Genomic DNA, 15,875 nt, shown 5'->3' on the forward strand with positions numbered 1-15,875 from the left:
TTTGGTGTCGGAAGTGCGCAAGCACACGGCAATCGTATTCATACAGCTCCGTGCACGTGATTTGAAGGGACAGTTTGGGTGTGGGATATAGGTGACCAGAAAGTTGATATGTAATATAAATCTATCCGCGCGCCTGCTCATCACTGTAGTTACAAACTAAATGCTCATCACTGATAATGAATTTAGCGCCCACTTGTCAAACCATTCTCTGGAGTGCTCGAACACCTAAATCAGTGTGTACTTCAGCTTGAAAAGTTCGGGTGAAGGGGTTTTCTTCGTGATAATATTCATAATGGTATAAGATGATGGTATAAGAGGGCCGGCGAATCTAGGAACTGGAAGAAGAGGGAGCGTGCTCTGCATTTCTCACCAAAATTCCTGGACAGGTGTGTTCCAAAATTTCATGAGTGGTAAATTAAAAACATTTACATCAATTAGGAGCCGTGCATCTGGTGCACCCGCTTGGATCCGCGCCTGATAAACGTACATGAATGAATAATAACAAGAACATTTTTCAAAAAAACTCGAAAAAATAGATTCGCTGGGGTTCGAACTCGTGACCATCCACTCCACAGTGCAACCGTCTAACCACCGAGGCCATCAAGGCTTTAACAGTAGACCGGGATTTTCGTTGTTCAAGTCGTCGCCATATTGAAGAAGCGCCATGATTGTGACGAGGTCTCGCTTGCGGAAGGGTAATTGGGTGCAAATAGTTCCAAGCTAACCGTATAATTCGATAGTGCGACCGATTTTTCTTGATATGTCGTATTTATATAGCTCGGTGATATAAAAGATAATGTTCGTAGTTGATTTTAATGTTTGAATGGCTTTCTCAAAAATGTTTTAGAAGCGAGGTCAACAGGGTCAAAAGAAATAGTCTTTGGCGCCTATGATGTCAGCAATGGCGAATTTGAATTAAGATTCGAGTCGATTCTTTTGGTGTCGGAAGTGCGCAAGCACACGGCAATCGTATTCATACAGCTCCGTGCACGTGATTTGAAGGGACAGTTTGGGTGTGGGATTTAGGTGACCAGAAACTTGATATGTAATATAAATCTATCCGCGCGCCTGCTCATCACTGTAGTTACAAATTAAATGCTCATCACTGATAATGAATTTAGCGCCCACTTGTCAAACCATTCTCTGCAGTGCTCGAACACCTAAATCAGTGTGTACTTCAGCTTGAAAAGTTCGGGTGAAGGGGTTTTCTTCGTGATAATATTCATAATGGTATAAGATGATGGTATAAGAGGGCCGGCGAATCTAGGAACTGGAAGAAGAGGGAGCGTGCTCTGCATTTCTCACCAAAATTCCTGGACAGGTGTGTTCCAAAATTTCATGAGTGGTAAATTAAAAACATTTACATCAATTAGGAGCCGTGCATCTGGTGCACCCGCTTGGATCCGCGCCTGATAAACGTACATGAATGAATAATAACAAGAACATTTTTCAAAAAAACTCGAAAAAATAGATTCGCCGGGGTTCGAACTCGTGACCATCCACTCCACAGTGCAACCGTCTAACCACCGAGGCCATCAAGGCTTTAACAGTAGACCGGGATTTTCGTTGTTCAAGTCGTCGCCATATTGAAGAAGCGCCATGATTGTGACGAGGTCTCGCTGGCGGAAGGGTAATTGGGTGCAAATAGTTCCAAGCTAACCGTATAATTCGATAGTGCGACCGATTTTTCTTGATATGTCGTATTTATATAGCTCGGTGATATAAAAGATAATGTTCGTAGTTGATTTTAATGTTTGAATGGCTTTCTCAAAAATGTTTTAGAAGCGAGGTCAACAGGGTCAAAAGAAATAGTCTTTGGCGCCAATGATGTCAGCAATGGCGAATTTGAATTAAGATTCGAGTCGATTCTTTTGGTGTCGGAAGTGCGCAAGCACACGGCAATCGTATTCATACAGCTCCGTGCACGTGATTTGAAGGGACAGTTTGGGTGTGGGATATAGGTGACCAGAAAGTTGATATGTAATATAAATCTATCCGCGCGCCTGCTCATCACTGTAGTTACAAACTAAATGCTCATCACTGATAATGAATTTAGCGCCCACTTGTCAAACCATTCTCTGGAGTGCTCGAACACCTAAATCAGTGTGTACTTCAGCTTGAAAAGTTCGGGTGAAGGGGTTTTCTTCGTGATAATATTCATAATGGTATAAGATGATGGTATAAGAGGGCCGGCGAATCTAGGAACTGGAAGAAGAGGGAGCGTGCTCTGCATTTCTCACCAAAATTCCTGGAAGGTGTGTTCCAAAATTTCATGAGTGGTAAATTAAAAACATTTACATCAATTAGGAGCCGTGCATCTGGTGCACTCGCTGGGATCCGCGCCTGATAAACGTACATGAATGAATAATAACAAGAACATTTTTCAAAAAAACTCGAAAAAATAGTTTCGCCGGGGTTCGAACTCGTGACCATCCACTCCACAGTGCAACCCTCTAACCACCGAGGCCATGAAGGCTTTAACAGTAGACCGGGATTTTCGTTGTTCAAGTCGTCGCCATATTGAAGAAGCGCCATGATTGTGACGAGGTCTCGCTGGCGGAAGGGTAATTGGGTGCAAATAGTTCCAAGCTAACCGTATAATTCGATAGTGCGACCGATTTTTCTTGATATGTCGTATTTATATAGCTCGGTGATATAAAAGATAATGTTCGTAGTTGATTTTAATGTTTGAATGGCTTTCTCAAAAATGTTTTAGAAGCGAGGTCAACAGGGTCAAAAGAAATAGTCTTTGGCGCCAATGATGTCAGCAATGGCGAATTTGAATTAAGATTCGAGTCGATTCTTTTGGTGTCGGAAGTGCGCAAGCACACGGCAATCGTATTCATACAGCTCCGTGCACGTGATTTGAAGGGACAGTTTGGGTGTGGGATTTAGGTGACCAGAAACTTGATATGTAATATAAATCTATCCGCGCGCCTGCTCATCACTGTAGTTACAAATTAAATGCTCATCACTGATAATGAATTTAGCGCCCACTTGTCAAACCATTCTCTGGAGTGCTCGAACACCTAAATCAGTGTGTACTTCAGCTTGAAAAGTTCGGGTGAAGGAGTGTTCTTCGTGATAATATTCATAACGGTATAAGATGATGGTATAAGAGGGCCGGCGAATCTAGGAACTGGAAGAAGAGGGAGCGTGCTCTGCATTTCTCACCAAAATTCCTGGAAGGTGCGTTCCAAAATTTCATGAGTGGTAAATTAAAAACATTTACATCAATTAGGAGCCGTGCATCTGGTGCACCCGCTTGGATCCGCGCCTGATAAACGTACATGAATGAATAATAACAAGAACATTTTTCAAAAAAAACTCGAAAAAATAGATTTGCCGGGGTTCGATCTCGTGACCATCCAATCCACAGTGCAACCGTCTAACCACCGAGGCCATCAAGGCTTTAACAGTAGACCGGGATTTTTGTTGTTCAAGTCGTCGCCATATTGAAGAAGCGCCATGATTGTGACGAGGTCTCGCTGGCGGAAGGGTAATTGGGTGCAAATAGTTCCAAGCTAGGGACGCGCCTGCTCATCACTGTAGTTACAAATTAAATGCTCATCACTGATAATGAATTTAGCGCCCATTTGACAAACCATTCTCTGCAGTGCTCGAACACCTAAATCAGTGTGTACTTCAGCTTGAAAAGTTCGGGTGAAGGGGTTTTCTTCGTGATAATATTCATAATGGTATAAGATGATGGTATATGAGGGCCGGCGAATCTAGGAACTGGAAGAAGAGGGAGCGTGCTCTGCATTTCTCACCAAAATTCCTGGAAGGTGTGTTCCAAAATTTCATGAGTGGTAAATTAAAAACATTTACATCAATTAGGAGCCGTGCATCTGGTGCACCCGCTTGGATCCGCGCCTGATAAACGTACATGAATGAATAATAACAAGAACATTTTTCAAAAAAACTCGAAAAAATAGATTTGCCGGGGTTCGATCTCGTGACCATCCAATCCACAGTGCAACCGTCTAACCACCGAGGCCATCAAGGCTTTAACAGTAGACCGGGATTTTCGTTGTTCAAGTCGTCGCCATATTGAAGAAGCGCCATGATTGTGACGAGGTCTCGCTGACGGAAGGGTAATTGGGTGCAAATAGTTCCAAGCTCACCGTATAATTCGATAGTGCGACCGATTTTTCTTGATATGTCGTATTTATATAGCTCGGTGATATAAAAGATAATGTTCGTAGTTGATTTTAATGTTTGAATGGCTTTCTCAAAAATGTTTTAGAAGCGAGGTCAACAGGGTCAAAAGAAATAGTCTTTGGCGCCAATGATGTCAGCAATGGCGAATTTGAATTAAGATTCGAGTCGATTCTTTTGGTGTCGGAAGTGCGCAAGCACACGGCAATCGTATTCATACAGCTCGGTGCACGTGATTTGAAGGGACAGTTTGGGTGTGGGATTTAGGTGACCAGAAAGTTGATATGTAATATAAATCTATCCGCGCGCCTGCTCATCACTGTAGTTACAAACTAAATGCTCATCACTGATAATGAATTTAGCGCCCACTTGTCAAACCATTCTCTGGAGTGCTCGAACACCTCAGTGTGTACTTCAGCTTGAAAAGTTCGGGTGAAGGGGTTTTCTTCGTGATAATATTCATAATGGTATAAGATGATGGTATAAGAGGGCCGGCGAATCTAGGAACTGGAAGAAGAGGGAGCGTGCTCTGCATTTCTCACCAAAATTCCTGGAAGGTGTGTTCCAAAATTTCATGAGTGGTAAATTAAAAACATTTACATCAATTAGGAGCCGTGCATCTGGTGCACTCGCTTGGATCCGCGCCTGATAAACGTACATGAATGAATAATAACAAGAACATTTTTCAAAAAAACTCGAAAAAATAGTTTCGCCGGGGTTCGAACTCGTGACCATCCACTCCACAGTGCAACCGTCTAACCACCGAGGCCATCAAGGCTTTAATACAGTCCCTCTTTAACGTGAGTGTGTAGTACGTCTTCATTCATCCAGGCATAACCAGTGGTTTTCAATATACTCCGCCTGTCGATATTTTGTAGGCCTATTTTTATGAGTGAGTTGTATACAGGCGTTAAAAAGCCTGATCTCAGGATGGTCTTCATTTATCTTTGATACTCTATATACGCCACTCGATCTTTGCTAAACTAGATTGCGTAATAATCATCGCATGCACCTATCTTTGTAACAGTCCACGACATTTTGTTCATTTGATATGTGACAGTTTATTTTCAACACATCACTTAAACGTGTTAGATAAGGGTTAAGCGTTTGATACGGAATATATTGAGATACTGCAATAAATTGTGACACTAAGTGGAACAACCAGCTGTACTTCATGGTCATTACACATACACTTCATAATTAAATATTGTTCAACGCAATTAGGCCCAATCAGTGCCTCTGCAATCATTGTCAACTATGCATTTTCAAGAACAAAATTGGGCATTGTCCAATGTCTGCTGTTGTCTGCCGGCGCTATGTGTTTTATCAGGCCACTGATGTTTGTCCCGACTGATCCTAACCGACATGTCACACTGCATCATCAAGCCGTCAACGATGTCCATTCCGTCCTTATTTCTCGTCTTTGGGACCTTTTTCATAACCTTGCGATTATCAGAAAAAGGTGAGTATTTCTTTTTTTCCGCTTGACACCCTTTGACCCACCCCTCTTATTGCATGTTCGTGTGCGTTCGCGATATTTCGGAGAGCGCATTACTGAGACCTGTTGCAGCTTGCGCTCGTTTGCCAGACCCGTCGGTGAAGAAGAACTCTTCTCATTGACCTCTTTTAAATCGTTGATTACCTGACATGATGTAGCCAAGAAAGCAAAGATTTTGAAGAAGTCAGGTTCATCTCATTCTCCCCACTTGTTCGACCGGAATATTGAGAAAGCAGTATCAGGACGCTTGGTGCACTAAAAGATTGGCACCGCAACAACTGTAATAACAATGTACACTCCGGACGCAGTGGAGCGACCTTGTCCCTCAAAACTACGTTCATATGTAGGATGACTATGAATTAGTGCCTCCGGAGTATATCATAATGGAGCTCCCAACCTGTATCTGATCAAACTTGTCATTTTTTTATTGATTTGTTTACAGTTTCAGCCTACAAAGGTCACGTGAGAGATGAGATGCGTCTGCACGACCAGCTGTTTGCAAAAGATGGCGGGTACTACCCGCACATTATCCCTGTCGCCAACACAACTCAGCCGGTGATGGTCAAAATTCGGATGACGGTTGATTCGATTGTTGAAGTGAATGCTGTCGAAAAGAGTCTTCTGGTGCAGGCAACTGTAGCACTGGTAAGACAATGTCACAACCTCACTTTCCTGCAAATTATACCCACCTGAAGAACACAACCGCGCAGTATTTACTGACTAAATTAACATCTCTGGCTGCATACAGCATAAAAGTGCATTTAAAACGGCAAAGCCCGTTTCAGGCCTATAGTCTTGAGTCCTGTTGCCGGTGGAAGTGTCACCTAATGAAACATTGTTCTTCAATATTTAATGGTGACGGATTAAGGTAAGCAGAGAACCTTTACCGTTTAGTACATCGGAGATAAAACAGTTATAAGCGCATGATAGTAGAACCCGAGACACTCTTTGCATGGTATAGGACGACTGCACCAATTTGAAATGTTTTCTCTGTCCACAAATTCCCAGGGGGCCAATGAGAGTGGCGTCCATTATGAGGCACCACGGACGAATATCGAGAGGATGTAATTTTGAGTTAACTTTGCGCGCGGTAAGCAAATAACGCTTAGTAGCTGAGATGTAATCTTTGTATTCGTGTCTTCAGCAATGGAACGACTACCGTCTGCGGTGGAATCCGACTGGCTACAGTAGTATTGCCAAGATTCGCCTTCAAGCTAATAAATTATGGTGGCCTGACATTGTCCTTTCCAATGGGTAAGTCACTCGATGATATCTAATTCGAAATTTCCCAATACTGCGCAATTTTGATAAACTGTCTTCGGTCGTCTGATTGTGCCTTTGTCTTTACATGCAAATAACTTACGATTGAGCGTTTGTTTCTACAGGATGGACTCCGCGCCGTTGAAACCACATCCAAACTCCTTGGCTCTCGTAACCAATGACGGGAAAGTGTCCATCACAATGCACCAACGACTAAAAATCATCAACTGCAACGTGGATCTGACGCTTTATCCGTTTGATCGACATTCATGTGAATTCATGTTCATATCTTGGTCTTATGATGGATATAAGGTGAGGATAAGGCAAAGAAAATAACTGACATTTTATAGCATGAAGTCATTATGCTGGGATTCCTATATATGTCACCTAGCACCCAGAGTCATAGCTAAAAGGTGCCGAGCTTTTCACAAACTCAAAACCGTTTAGGATTTTTTTCTGATTCTCAAGAACTGATCGAGAGGTGTTTGTTGTCGGTCTTTGCTTTAAGTTCATTGCGATTTGGCGATGTGGTTGTTCCTGAAAAAACACTGATTTGATGACTGAAATATCAACGAGGACATTGTAATGAAGAAGAAACAATACATTCTGATTTCCAAAATACCATGTTTCTTCCAGGTGGACTTGGACTTCGACACCGATAAATCAATCGGTCTCTATTTCTTCCGACGCGGAGAATGGAACGCCATCGGGTCGAACGCAGTCAAGAAGACAAGTTTCTACGCATGCTGCGAGGAGCCTTTCCCAAGTTTGAGATACTACATTCAATTCGAGAGAACGGCGACCGTCTTGAGTTGGGTTTTCGTCGCCCCTGCTGCTTTCTTTGCTCTGACTATTTCCTTTGTTTTGTTTACAAAGAGAGGGATTGACGATCCCACTGCTGGGTTATTCTCGAGTATGCCAGTGTGTATCTTACTTATTTTGGCAATGTTGAAGCAGCATTTTGCCTCTGAACAGACTCCTCTGATAAGTGAGTACAACCAGTACTAGCCAGAAGTAACATCTCTTACTATGTACGACGCTGTGGTAGCGCGTAAACATGCGCCACCTATAGGCGATTATTTATACGGCAACTGTATTCAGAAGGACGTTATATTGGTGGTCTTAAGGCGACCATTATCCGCAGAAAGGTAACTGAGCTAGGTTTCACAGAGTGATAAAAGAGGTTCCTCGTATTTAAGCTTTCTTGCTGGTGTACTGTGGGAACACCAAATACTTAAGGCGTGACTATAGACTCCCATTAATGCCATCATCAGACTACGTCAGTTGTTATAGTCTTTTCCCCTGTTGATTGCACGCTCGTCACAACCAACCATCATCCGCGCCATATAAGTAAAAATTACTGTTCTCTTTGTTACAGTCGTTTTTTATGTATTCTGCCTCCTGGTTATGGCCGTTTTCCAAGCATTCTGTACCCTCTTCAACAGTATTTTCTCGGGTGACAGCAAACCGTCATTGGGTTGCTTATCCTGCTTATTCAAGGTAAGATCTTGTGAAATGAGACGTGTTAAAATGAAAAGACATTGACTATTCTCTTTTACTTCGCCCAAATGCAGTCAGTGTCGTAACCTTATACATGTAATTTATAAAATGAGTTGGGACTTATGCACGTTTTGGCCGGATGAGAAGTGACTTGAGCATCCTGTCCACTGTCAGGTCTTTGTACTATTCGGTCATCATGGCCTTCAGCAATTAGTCTGAGACTTTTCTTCAAGTCACAACCAGTGAACACTAATTTTGTAAAGACTGATGTTTTGAATTACTTTTTCAGATGTGTTCTTGTTTCGGCTGTTGCAGACGAAAGAAACTCCCACGACCACAAGAAGACATTCCCCTTGGGCGGGTGCAGGTAGCCGTCGCAGACGATACTGAATATATTCGCTGGAAGTGGGTGGTGGTTGCGAACGGAGTGAATCGTCTGCTGTTTTTGATATTTATTGGTGGGACAATCGGTATTGTCGTGAAAGGGTTTATATGAAGACAGAAAATGTTGCAACTTGGAGTAGTCTATGGATGTTCATCTGAATAAGAAATGCAGGTTTCAATACGTTCCAATTAGGGCGTGACGCCTGCAGAGAAAGACTAGGGCCCGAAATAAAGATGTGCTATAAGATTTTAGTCTAAAGCCTTTCGTCACTTTAGTCATTGAACCTTCTTCACCGAACAATAGATTCGGACTAAATCCAGGGGAAGTAAGTTAGTAAGTAAGTAAGTTAGTTAGTTAGTTTATTCACTCCAGACGACCACGTGCGTGATGTACAGGAGGTCAAATAAATATCATATACACGTACATGTATATAATTATAAAGTGAAAAATTAACACCACATTGGCTCCCTCTGGAGTTTTAGTTCATACACATGTCACATGATTGTCAGTTGAAATCAAATTTTGCATACAACTGCTGACATAGATATTTTCCGTAAAAGTATACTCTTTTCCTGTCATGCAAGTATATACTTCAAACATGACCGTTTCATTGGTTCATCCGTTTAAAGTTGACCCCAATAATGGTTATCTCGCTGGTGTTTCCCTTTGTGCTATTTTGGTAAAAGGAAGGTTTTCACCCCGTCGTGTGAACGTCACGAGGCAGACCACGTGGCCAGGTCGGAATGTATAATGAGGCTGTAACTCTAAAACTCAAACTACAATGTAAGACAAAATTCCATATAAGGCATACTCCTTGCGCAGTGATAGTTGTGTGATGAGGCGATACATATCTTACTATGCTTGAATATTATGTCTGTTAAGGAGAATGATCAAAGGATGATTAACTAATTGGTTATTAAAAAAACAGTTAAAAGTTGCGTCGCTGTATTGTACGCGCCGGTCGCCGAAGGTTGACCGCGCTCAACGTTGCTTAACTTCCACTCTGGGGCCAACGCGCCAACCACTGGGCCATAAAGGAATTCCCTCATGGCCGGCGGGTTAAGCCGTGCCATATGCCTGGGGTACTATACAGTCGCCATAGCCTTGCAGGATTCTCAGCCTTGGTATTTACGCGCATTGCTAACAAATCTCCGATCAGACTATACCAGGGATGTTGCTTGTGTATTGGTCGCTGATTTGGTTGAATTTGCGCCAAACATATGTTCGTTTGGAGCAGGGGTAAACCCCACCACCAAAATGTTAATAACAACAGTAAAAAGTGTTAAGAACCCCAAAATGTTATCGTTGTTTCTTACATAGTCACTTTCTTTTTTTTGCCCTTTTTCTTCGTCGCTGGAACATGAATACGAAAACGTAAACAGCATCAAAAAAGCAGACATCATTTGGAAACAAATGGAAATGCCCAAAAGAGCGAGCACAAAAGAATAAAAGTGATGGTTCTCGGGTCCAATGTCCACGACTTCGCGAATCTGGGCGGCGTTTGTCATCATGAGGGTGATGTTGATGAAATGAGTCACGTTATTTCCGTCTTGTTCCTTCTTAATCTTGCTTTCTTGTTCCATCTCGATCTTGCATTCTTGTTCCTTTTTTATCTTGTCTACCCTGCTGGGGCGTCGTTTTAGTTTCATCTGGTTGTCTTGCTTCTTTTTGATCGTGTCTGATTCCATGCTGGCGGATTGTTTCAAGTTCATCTGTGTCAAAGTGTCTACGACATCTTCCTGAAATGAGGCGAAGATTACTGACATTAATCTCAGTCTCACTTGGCAATGAAGTGGGGCAAGCAAAAATCGGGCTCATGACATTACCATCAGAAAATAATCGGGTCAGAGCTCTGGAGGCCAAGCTGTCCTATATACCCCAAACCGTCACAAAACCAGACACTTACCCCAGTCTCAAAAGAATGTGTATGTTCGTCAATTTTCCCGTCGTCGATCTCTCTCTTACAGGGGTTTTCAACCCTTGAATCTGTATGTCTTGCTCCACCGACAGATTCTATCCTGTCATCCATAATTTTCAAATGCCTTTTTTATCTCCGAAAACTTAAGCCCGACCGGCTTACTTGCTGTTATATTATAAATGGCGTATTTTTTAAACTGAGGCTGACACTAAGACTGAGTTCAAATATCTGGAAATGGAGAGGAAATTGATGTCAAGTCTGATTGGGGAATTTTCAGTTAATTATTTTCTCAGAATGAACGGGACAAGGAAACTCCACGCTGCATTCTGAATGGCTGTGATGCTGTCCTCAAAAGACCAATTGGTAATTATCCAAACCATAATTAATAACACACTACGGAATCTATTTGTGCAACACAGCAATGCTTAGGAGGTGGGTGTAGTCTCTTTCTTTCCATTACAACAATGGTCATATATAGCTAGACATAATGCTCAAGGAACATGATGTAGTTGCCGTAGTTTTGTCTCACGCGAGATCCGGGCGTGGGATGTGACTCCTCGGCCCCTTGAATTGGTGTCATGCCAAAGGTCACTTCAAGGAAAGTAAAATTATCAGATGATGTCAAGCTGGAAATAATTATTCATGGGATGAGGATGTTTGTGATGTAAGTCACATCATTTTAGTTTTGATTGTCGACTTGCATAACTAAGTAAGAGTTTCACTGTTTGATAGCGATATGGCAACGCTGAACCAAATCAAGGAAAACCAAGTGTCGGATAAGGTAAGCTTGTCGCCTAGGTTTGTTTTTTTAAACTTCTCAAAAATGGTATCCCATAATGTTGGAGAACATATTGCAGTGTCTAGGCTGCCCGCTGACCACCCTATGCGTGTAAAGACCAAGTAAAAGCAAATATACATCAAGGCACTATACTGGACTCAGTCAACTGCGTCATCCTAATTGGATCGTACTGGCCGACAGGACGAGGCCGGTCCAATGCGTCCGAAGTGTACAAGGCCGCACTGGCTACCAAAGACAAAGATATCTGAAGTAACAGTAATAAGACTTTTCTTTTGCACCAGGCTTATAGTCGATATTCTTCAAGGGACAGAATTTCGTCATACAGACTATGAGCGTGCACAACTACGGACTTATGTAAGGTCCGTAGCACAACCAAAAGTGGTTGTGACCTACATGGATACATAAATCTTACATTCAAAAATACTGTCTCCTCTTTCTCAGGTCGGGCACGATGAGCAAGACGGATTAAATGTGCACCCACTCCCCACCCCGTCGCAAGTCAAAGACTCAACCGACTACCCGGCAAAGGTCTCGGACAACACCGCCAAACGAACCGTCGCTAAAGGTCTCCTAAATATCTCCTTGATGGCTTCGAACACCTCGCAATTAAAGACCATTTACCTGCTGGGGGCGGAGGGACACCCGTATTTCCACCCCTTGATGATCCTACTGCCGCTTTCCCTCTTTATCCAGATACTGGTGGGCATTATCATCATGATGACTGGGAAGATGGAGATTGAAAGTCAGCCTGGGGCAAATGAATCCGGGCCGACGACTGATGCTCGGCGCATCCGCCTGCTGTGGTATTACAACGTGAAGAAGTTGCTGGTTATTTTCATTGTGGTTGGAAACATCTTCATATCGCAATTTTCGTTCATAAAATAACTACGATGACTATGATTATATGTTGATAAGTATGTGAACCTTAGAGACTGGTTGCTCTAACTGTGAACCAAGGACACCACCAGTACGTAGATGAAACAATTCGAATTTCAAGACTCGACAAGAGTGAACATTTTCTTTAGTTTTTCTGAACCTACTGGTACGTCAAGGTAATACGTATTAGTAGTACGTCCAAACTAAGACGGGACACTTGAATCATGAAATTCTATAGAGACTTATGACCTTCAATGCCTGATATGTTAGAGCATACAATTATTCTGGAGGTTCAATAAGATTATTGTGATTATCCAAGGATATTTAAAGGTGTTACCCCGGTAGCAACTCGGGACCACTACTTTAGCCAATTGAAATAGGCTCTAATCCGCTACACACTGTGCTTCTCCAAAGTTGTGACAAAGCAAGAAGCATTTTTATTGATACGCCCTGTATAACGACTGCGAACATCGTGACCCGGAAGTAAAACCTCGCAATTCTTTCTCTTCCGCTGTGGTCATTGTTAGGTCTGTTATTCTAGAATTTTACCAATAAATAATCCCTCCTAATCTGGTGTTCTGATTACTCATCCATCCTTGAAACAGCAATGTTATAAAATATAAATGTTCATAATTGCTATCTCTGTCGTACAGTATTAAAGTTTGCGATGAACACACCTAAAAGTTACATTGTTGTTGTGGGTCGTCTCGGATCTTGTGGGCATTTTGTGTGTGCCATGCATGCATTTGCACTGCGTGTATACTGTATACACGACACAATACTGTCATGACTGTACATGCAGATTTACTGCCTTGGCACCGTTCATGCCCGTTCTAATCATGACTGTGGAGAGATGGGGTGGTGTATACTTTGCCTGCCAGTTATATCATAGCTGACAAGCCTACAGCTACAAGTCAAAACTCGAATGCCAACCCCAAATCCCTGTGCTGAAATCGCCTTAATCGGATCCACGTTTTCGTTGCCGAAAGCCGGCTGGTCTGGCCGTCATCAGATCAGCCACATCCATTGCTTGCACAGGTCAAGCTTGCAAGAACTCCCTCGACGCGTGGGGCCGGCCGTGCAGTTTCGCCGAGATCCACACAAGATACAACATGCATGATGATGGTGTTGATGTAGCGTTGATCAATATGTAGCGTTGATTGATCGAATCGCTGTATACAATACTGGAGTGTTGTGTGATGTTTTAATCAATGAAAATTATTATGTTGCCGTCTCATACTGTGGGTGATTGTCTGTGAGAGATCGGTGTACAACACAATACAATCTGGGTTGGAATCGGATTGGACACCGGTGTCGCGTGATATAGCCTACATCTTGAATTTCACCCCTTGGCTTTTTATTCCAGTCGCCATCATGAAGTTCAACAAGATGGTAACCTCCTCAAGGAGGAAAAACCGCAAGCGATACTTCAATGCTCCATCTCACATCCGTAGAAAACTGATGAGCTCTCCACTCTCCAAGGAGTTGCGACAGAAGTACAATGTCCGCAGCATGCCTGTCAGGAAAGACGATGAAGTTCAGGTATGTTGAAATGAAAGAAGACACATGTAGTTATTTCAGTGTCAACTGGTTCAAATCAGTCCCTCTCAATATTATCTCGGACATTGTCTTTTACCAAAACTACCTCCTCAACCTACAGCAAATATTGGGACGTCTTGTGGCGGCACCTGACTGTTGACAGTGGAAATGGCAAGTGCACTTTTGATTTAGGAATCGGTCAAAGTTTCTACTTAAATTTAAGGTGTATACAAATTTATTCGGAAGGTATTCGAATCACTCGACAGGTTATGAATTTTGAAGATGTAAAATGAGTTTGGGTAGTGATCTTTCATAAGATAATTGTTGGCATGTCAGCAAATGAGTCGGCAGATATATTTTTGGTATTCTTTTTTTCTGATCCTAAGTCATTCATTGTTCGGTCTTGTGTATTTTCCAGGTTGTCCGAGGACACTTCAAAGGCCAACAGGTCGGAAAGATTGTCCAGGTTTACCGTAAGAAGTTCGTCATTCACATTGAAAGAATCCAGAGGGACAAGGCAAATGGTGCGACAGTTAATGTTGGCATTCACCCTTCAAAGGTCAGTTGATTCAATATATTATTGACAAAGCTTAAAATATGATGAGAGGCAGTCTACAAGGTGTTTTCTCTGAAAATGCAACCTTGCTCTATGTGCTACTGCATCTTGTCTAATCATACTCCATGTCTGAAGTTTTTGTTATGCACCTGTGCACCACATGTTATGCTATCGTGTTGGCTTATTCAGGACCATTTGGGTCTGAGCCAGGCAAGCATTATTTGCTAACCATCAGCCTTATGGATCTTCCCTTCGTTCTTTCAGGTGGTCATTGTAAAATTGAAGCTCGACAAGGACAGAAAACGCATCCTGGATCGCAAGGCCAAGTCCAGGGCTTCTGCCGACAAGGGCAAACATACAGAGGAATCCATCATGGAAACATCATAAATTTTCTGTAATATTATATGTAAAAGAAAAAAAATGTACAAAGTCAAATTGATTTGTTTTTGTCGTTTTGTACATTGATTGCTTGGGATGTGGATGTGGTTTGTTGATTGGGACCAAGCAAATCGCAATGTTGCATCGCAAGCATCAACTAGAAATACTGTTGTGGAGAATGTTCAGGGCTGTTAGGTGTTCTTGTTGGCAGCAGCATCTCGGTCCTCTGCCCCCACCACCTTGAATATTTGAACAGCTCTTGCATGGTTTTACAGTACTTCTCAGTCTTGCACCCCTCCATTTTCCCAGACAAGGCTTTCCATTAATTCACTTGATCACCTGAAGGCCAGTCACTAGTGGAATAGTATCTTTGAGAAGTATTCATCGTCCCACCACCCCCCTTGAATTGCCCTCCTGTGTTGGCAATTTCGAGGAGGTTTGAAGACCCTAGACATACCTGGAAAATTTCTCCTGAAGCTCAGCCCAACACTCGGCACTATCATTGAGCGTATGTAACCTGTGCGAGGGGAGGAGGATACGACTGACTCTGGACCACGTGGATGCCCACTTAACAGCCCCACAGGCCACACACTGTCGCCACCCCTCCTCCTCCTCCTCCCCCACTTAACAGCCCCCCCCCCCCCTCAGTCTTATCCATCGGGTCACGCACCTGTGAGGCTGTGTTCAGCACGCGGCAGTTCGAGATCAATGCGTGGTCTCACCATCAGTTGAATGGTATTTTCCATTTTTAAATGGAAAATACCATAAAGATATAATTTTTCCAAAATTGAGAATTAGGTGTGTTTAAAATGAAGAAAATCATGAAATTTCAGTCCAATTGGCTTACTTATGTGGTTTTGAGGCTCCATTCAACCCTGACTCGCGGGTTAAAAGCCGTAAAAAATCATCCCCCAACTTCAGATCCCCCAAACCCTGAAATTATCATGCATAACGTACAACGAAAATTTCAGGGTTTGACAGGCAAGGATAGGCCTATTTGGCTTT

At 42.7% G+C, this 15,875-nt stretch overlaps 2 protein-coding genes across 2 annotated transcripts; both read left to right on the forward strand.

Annotated features, from left to right (window-relative positions):
* Nucleotides 1–5,487: 5,487 nt before the first annotated feature.
* LOC135489547 (acetylcholine receptor subunit alpha-type acr-16-like) lies at nt 5,488–9,136 on the forward strand. The gene is made up of 7 exons (XM_064774944.1): nt 5,488–5,623; nt 6,102–6,304; nt 6,804–6,913; nt 7,045–7,231; nt 7,556–7,907; nt 8,298–8,419; nt 8,709–9,136. The coding sequence occupies exons 1-7, from the start codon at nt 5,527–5,529 to the stop codon at nt 8,913–8,915; spliced, it is 1,278 nt and encodes a 425-aa protein (XP_064631014.1). The 5' UTR covers nt 5,488–5,526; the 3' UTR covers nt 8,916–9,136.
* A 3,728-nt stretch (nt 9,137–12,864) lies between these two features.
* Nucleotides 12,865–14,927, forward strand: LOC135489112 (large ribosomal subunit protein uL24-like). The gene is made up of 4 exons (XM_064774296.1): nt 12,865–12,924; nt 13,764–13,939; nt 14,355–14,495; nt 14,757–14,927. The coding sequence occupies exons 2-4, from the start codon at nt 13,772–13,774 to the stop codon at nt 14,877–14,879; spliced, it is 432 nt and encodes a 143-aa protein (XP_064630366.1). The 5' UTR covers nt 12,865–12,924; nt 13,764–13,771; the 3' UTR covers nt 14,880–14,927.
* The last annotated feature ends 948 nt before the right edge of the window (nt 14,928–15,875 follow it).

The sequence above is a fragment of the Lineus longissimus genome, chromosome 6 (genome assembly GCF_910592395.1).
Source record: "Lineus longissimus chromosome 6, tnLinLong1.2, whole genome shotgun sequence".
NCBI lineage: Eukaryota > Metazoa > Nemertea > Pilidiophora > Heteronemertea > Lineidae > Lineus > Lineus longissimus.

Excerpts from the sequence above, each read along its gene's own strand:
- LOC135489112 (XM_064774296.1), top strand. The coding sequence starts at position 13,772 with ATGAAGTTCAACAAGATGGTAACCTCCTCAAGGAGGAAAAACCGCAAG. Across the intron at positions 13,940-14,354 it reads GGAAAGACGATGAAGTTCAG|GTTGTCCGAGGACACTTCAA; the intron begins GTATGTTGAAAT and ends TGTATTTTCCAG. Across the intron at positions 14,496-14,756 it reads TTGGCATTCACCCTTCAAAG|GTGGTCATTGTAAAATTGAA; the intron begins GTCAGTTGATTC and ends TCGTTCTTTCAG.
- LOC135489547 (XM_064774944.1), top strand. The coding sequence starts at position 5,527 with ATGTCACACTGCATCATCAAGCCGTCAACGATGTCCATTCCGTCCTTA. Across the intron at positions 7,908-8,297 it reads TGAACAGACTCCTCTGATAA|TCGTTTTTTATGTATTCTGC; the intron begins GTGAGTACAACC and ends TCTTTGTTACAG. Across the intron at positions 8,420-8,708 it reads GCTTATCCTGCTTATTCAAG|ATGTGTTCTTGTTTCGGCTG; the intron begins GTAAGATCTTGT and ends TTACTTTTTCAG.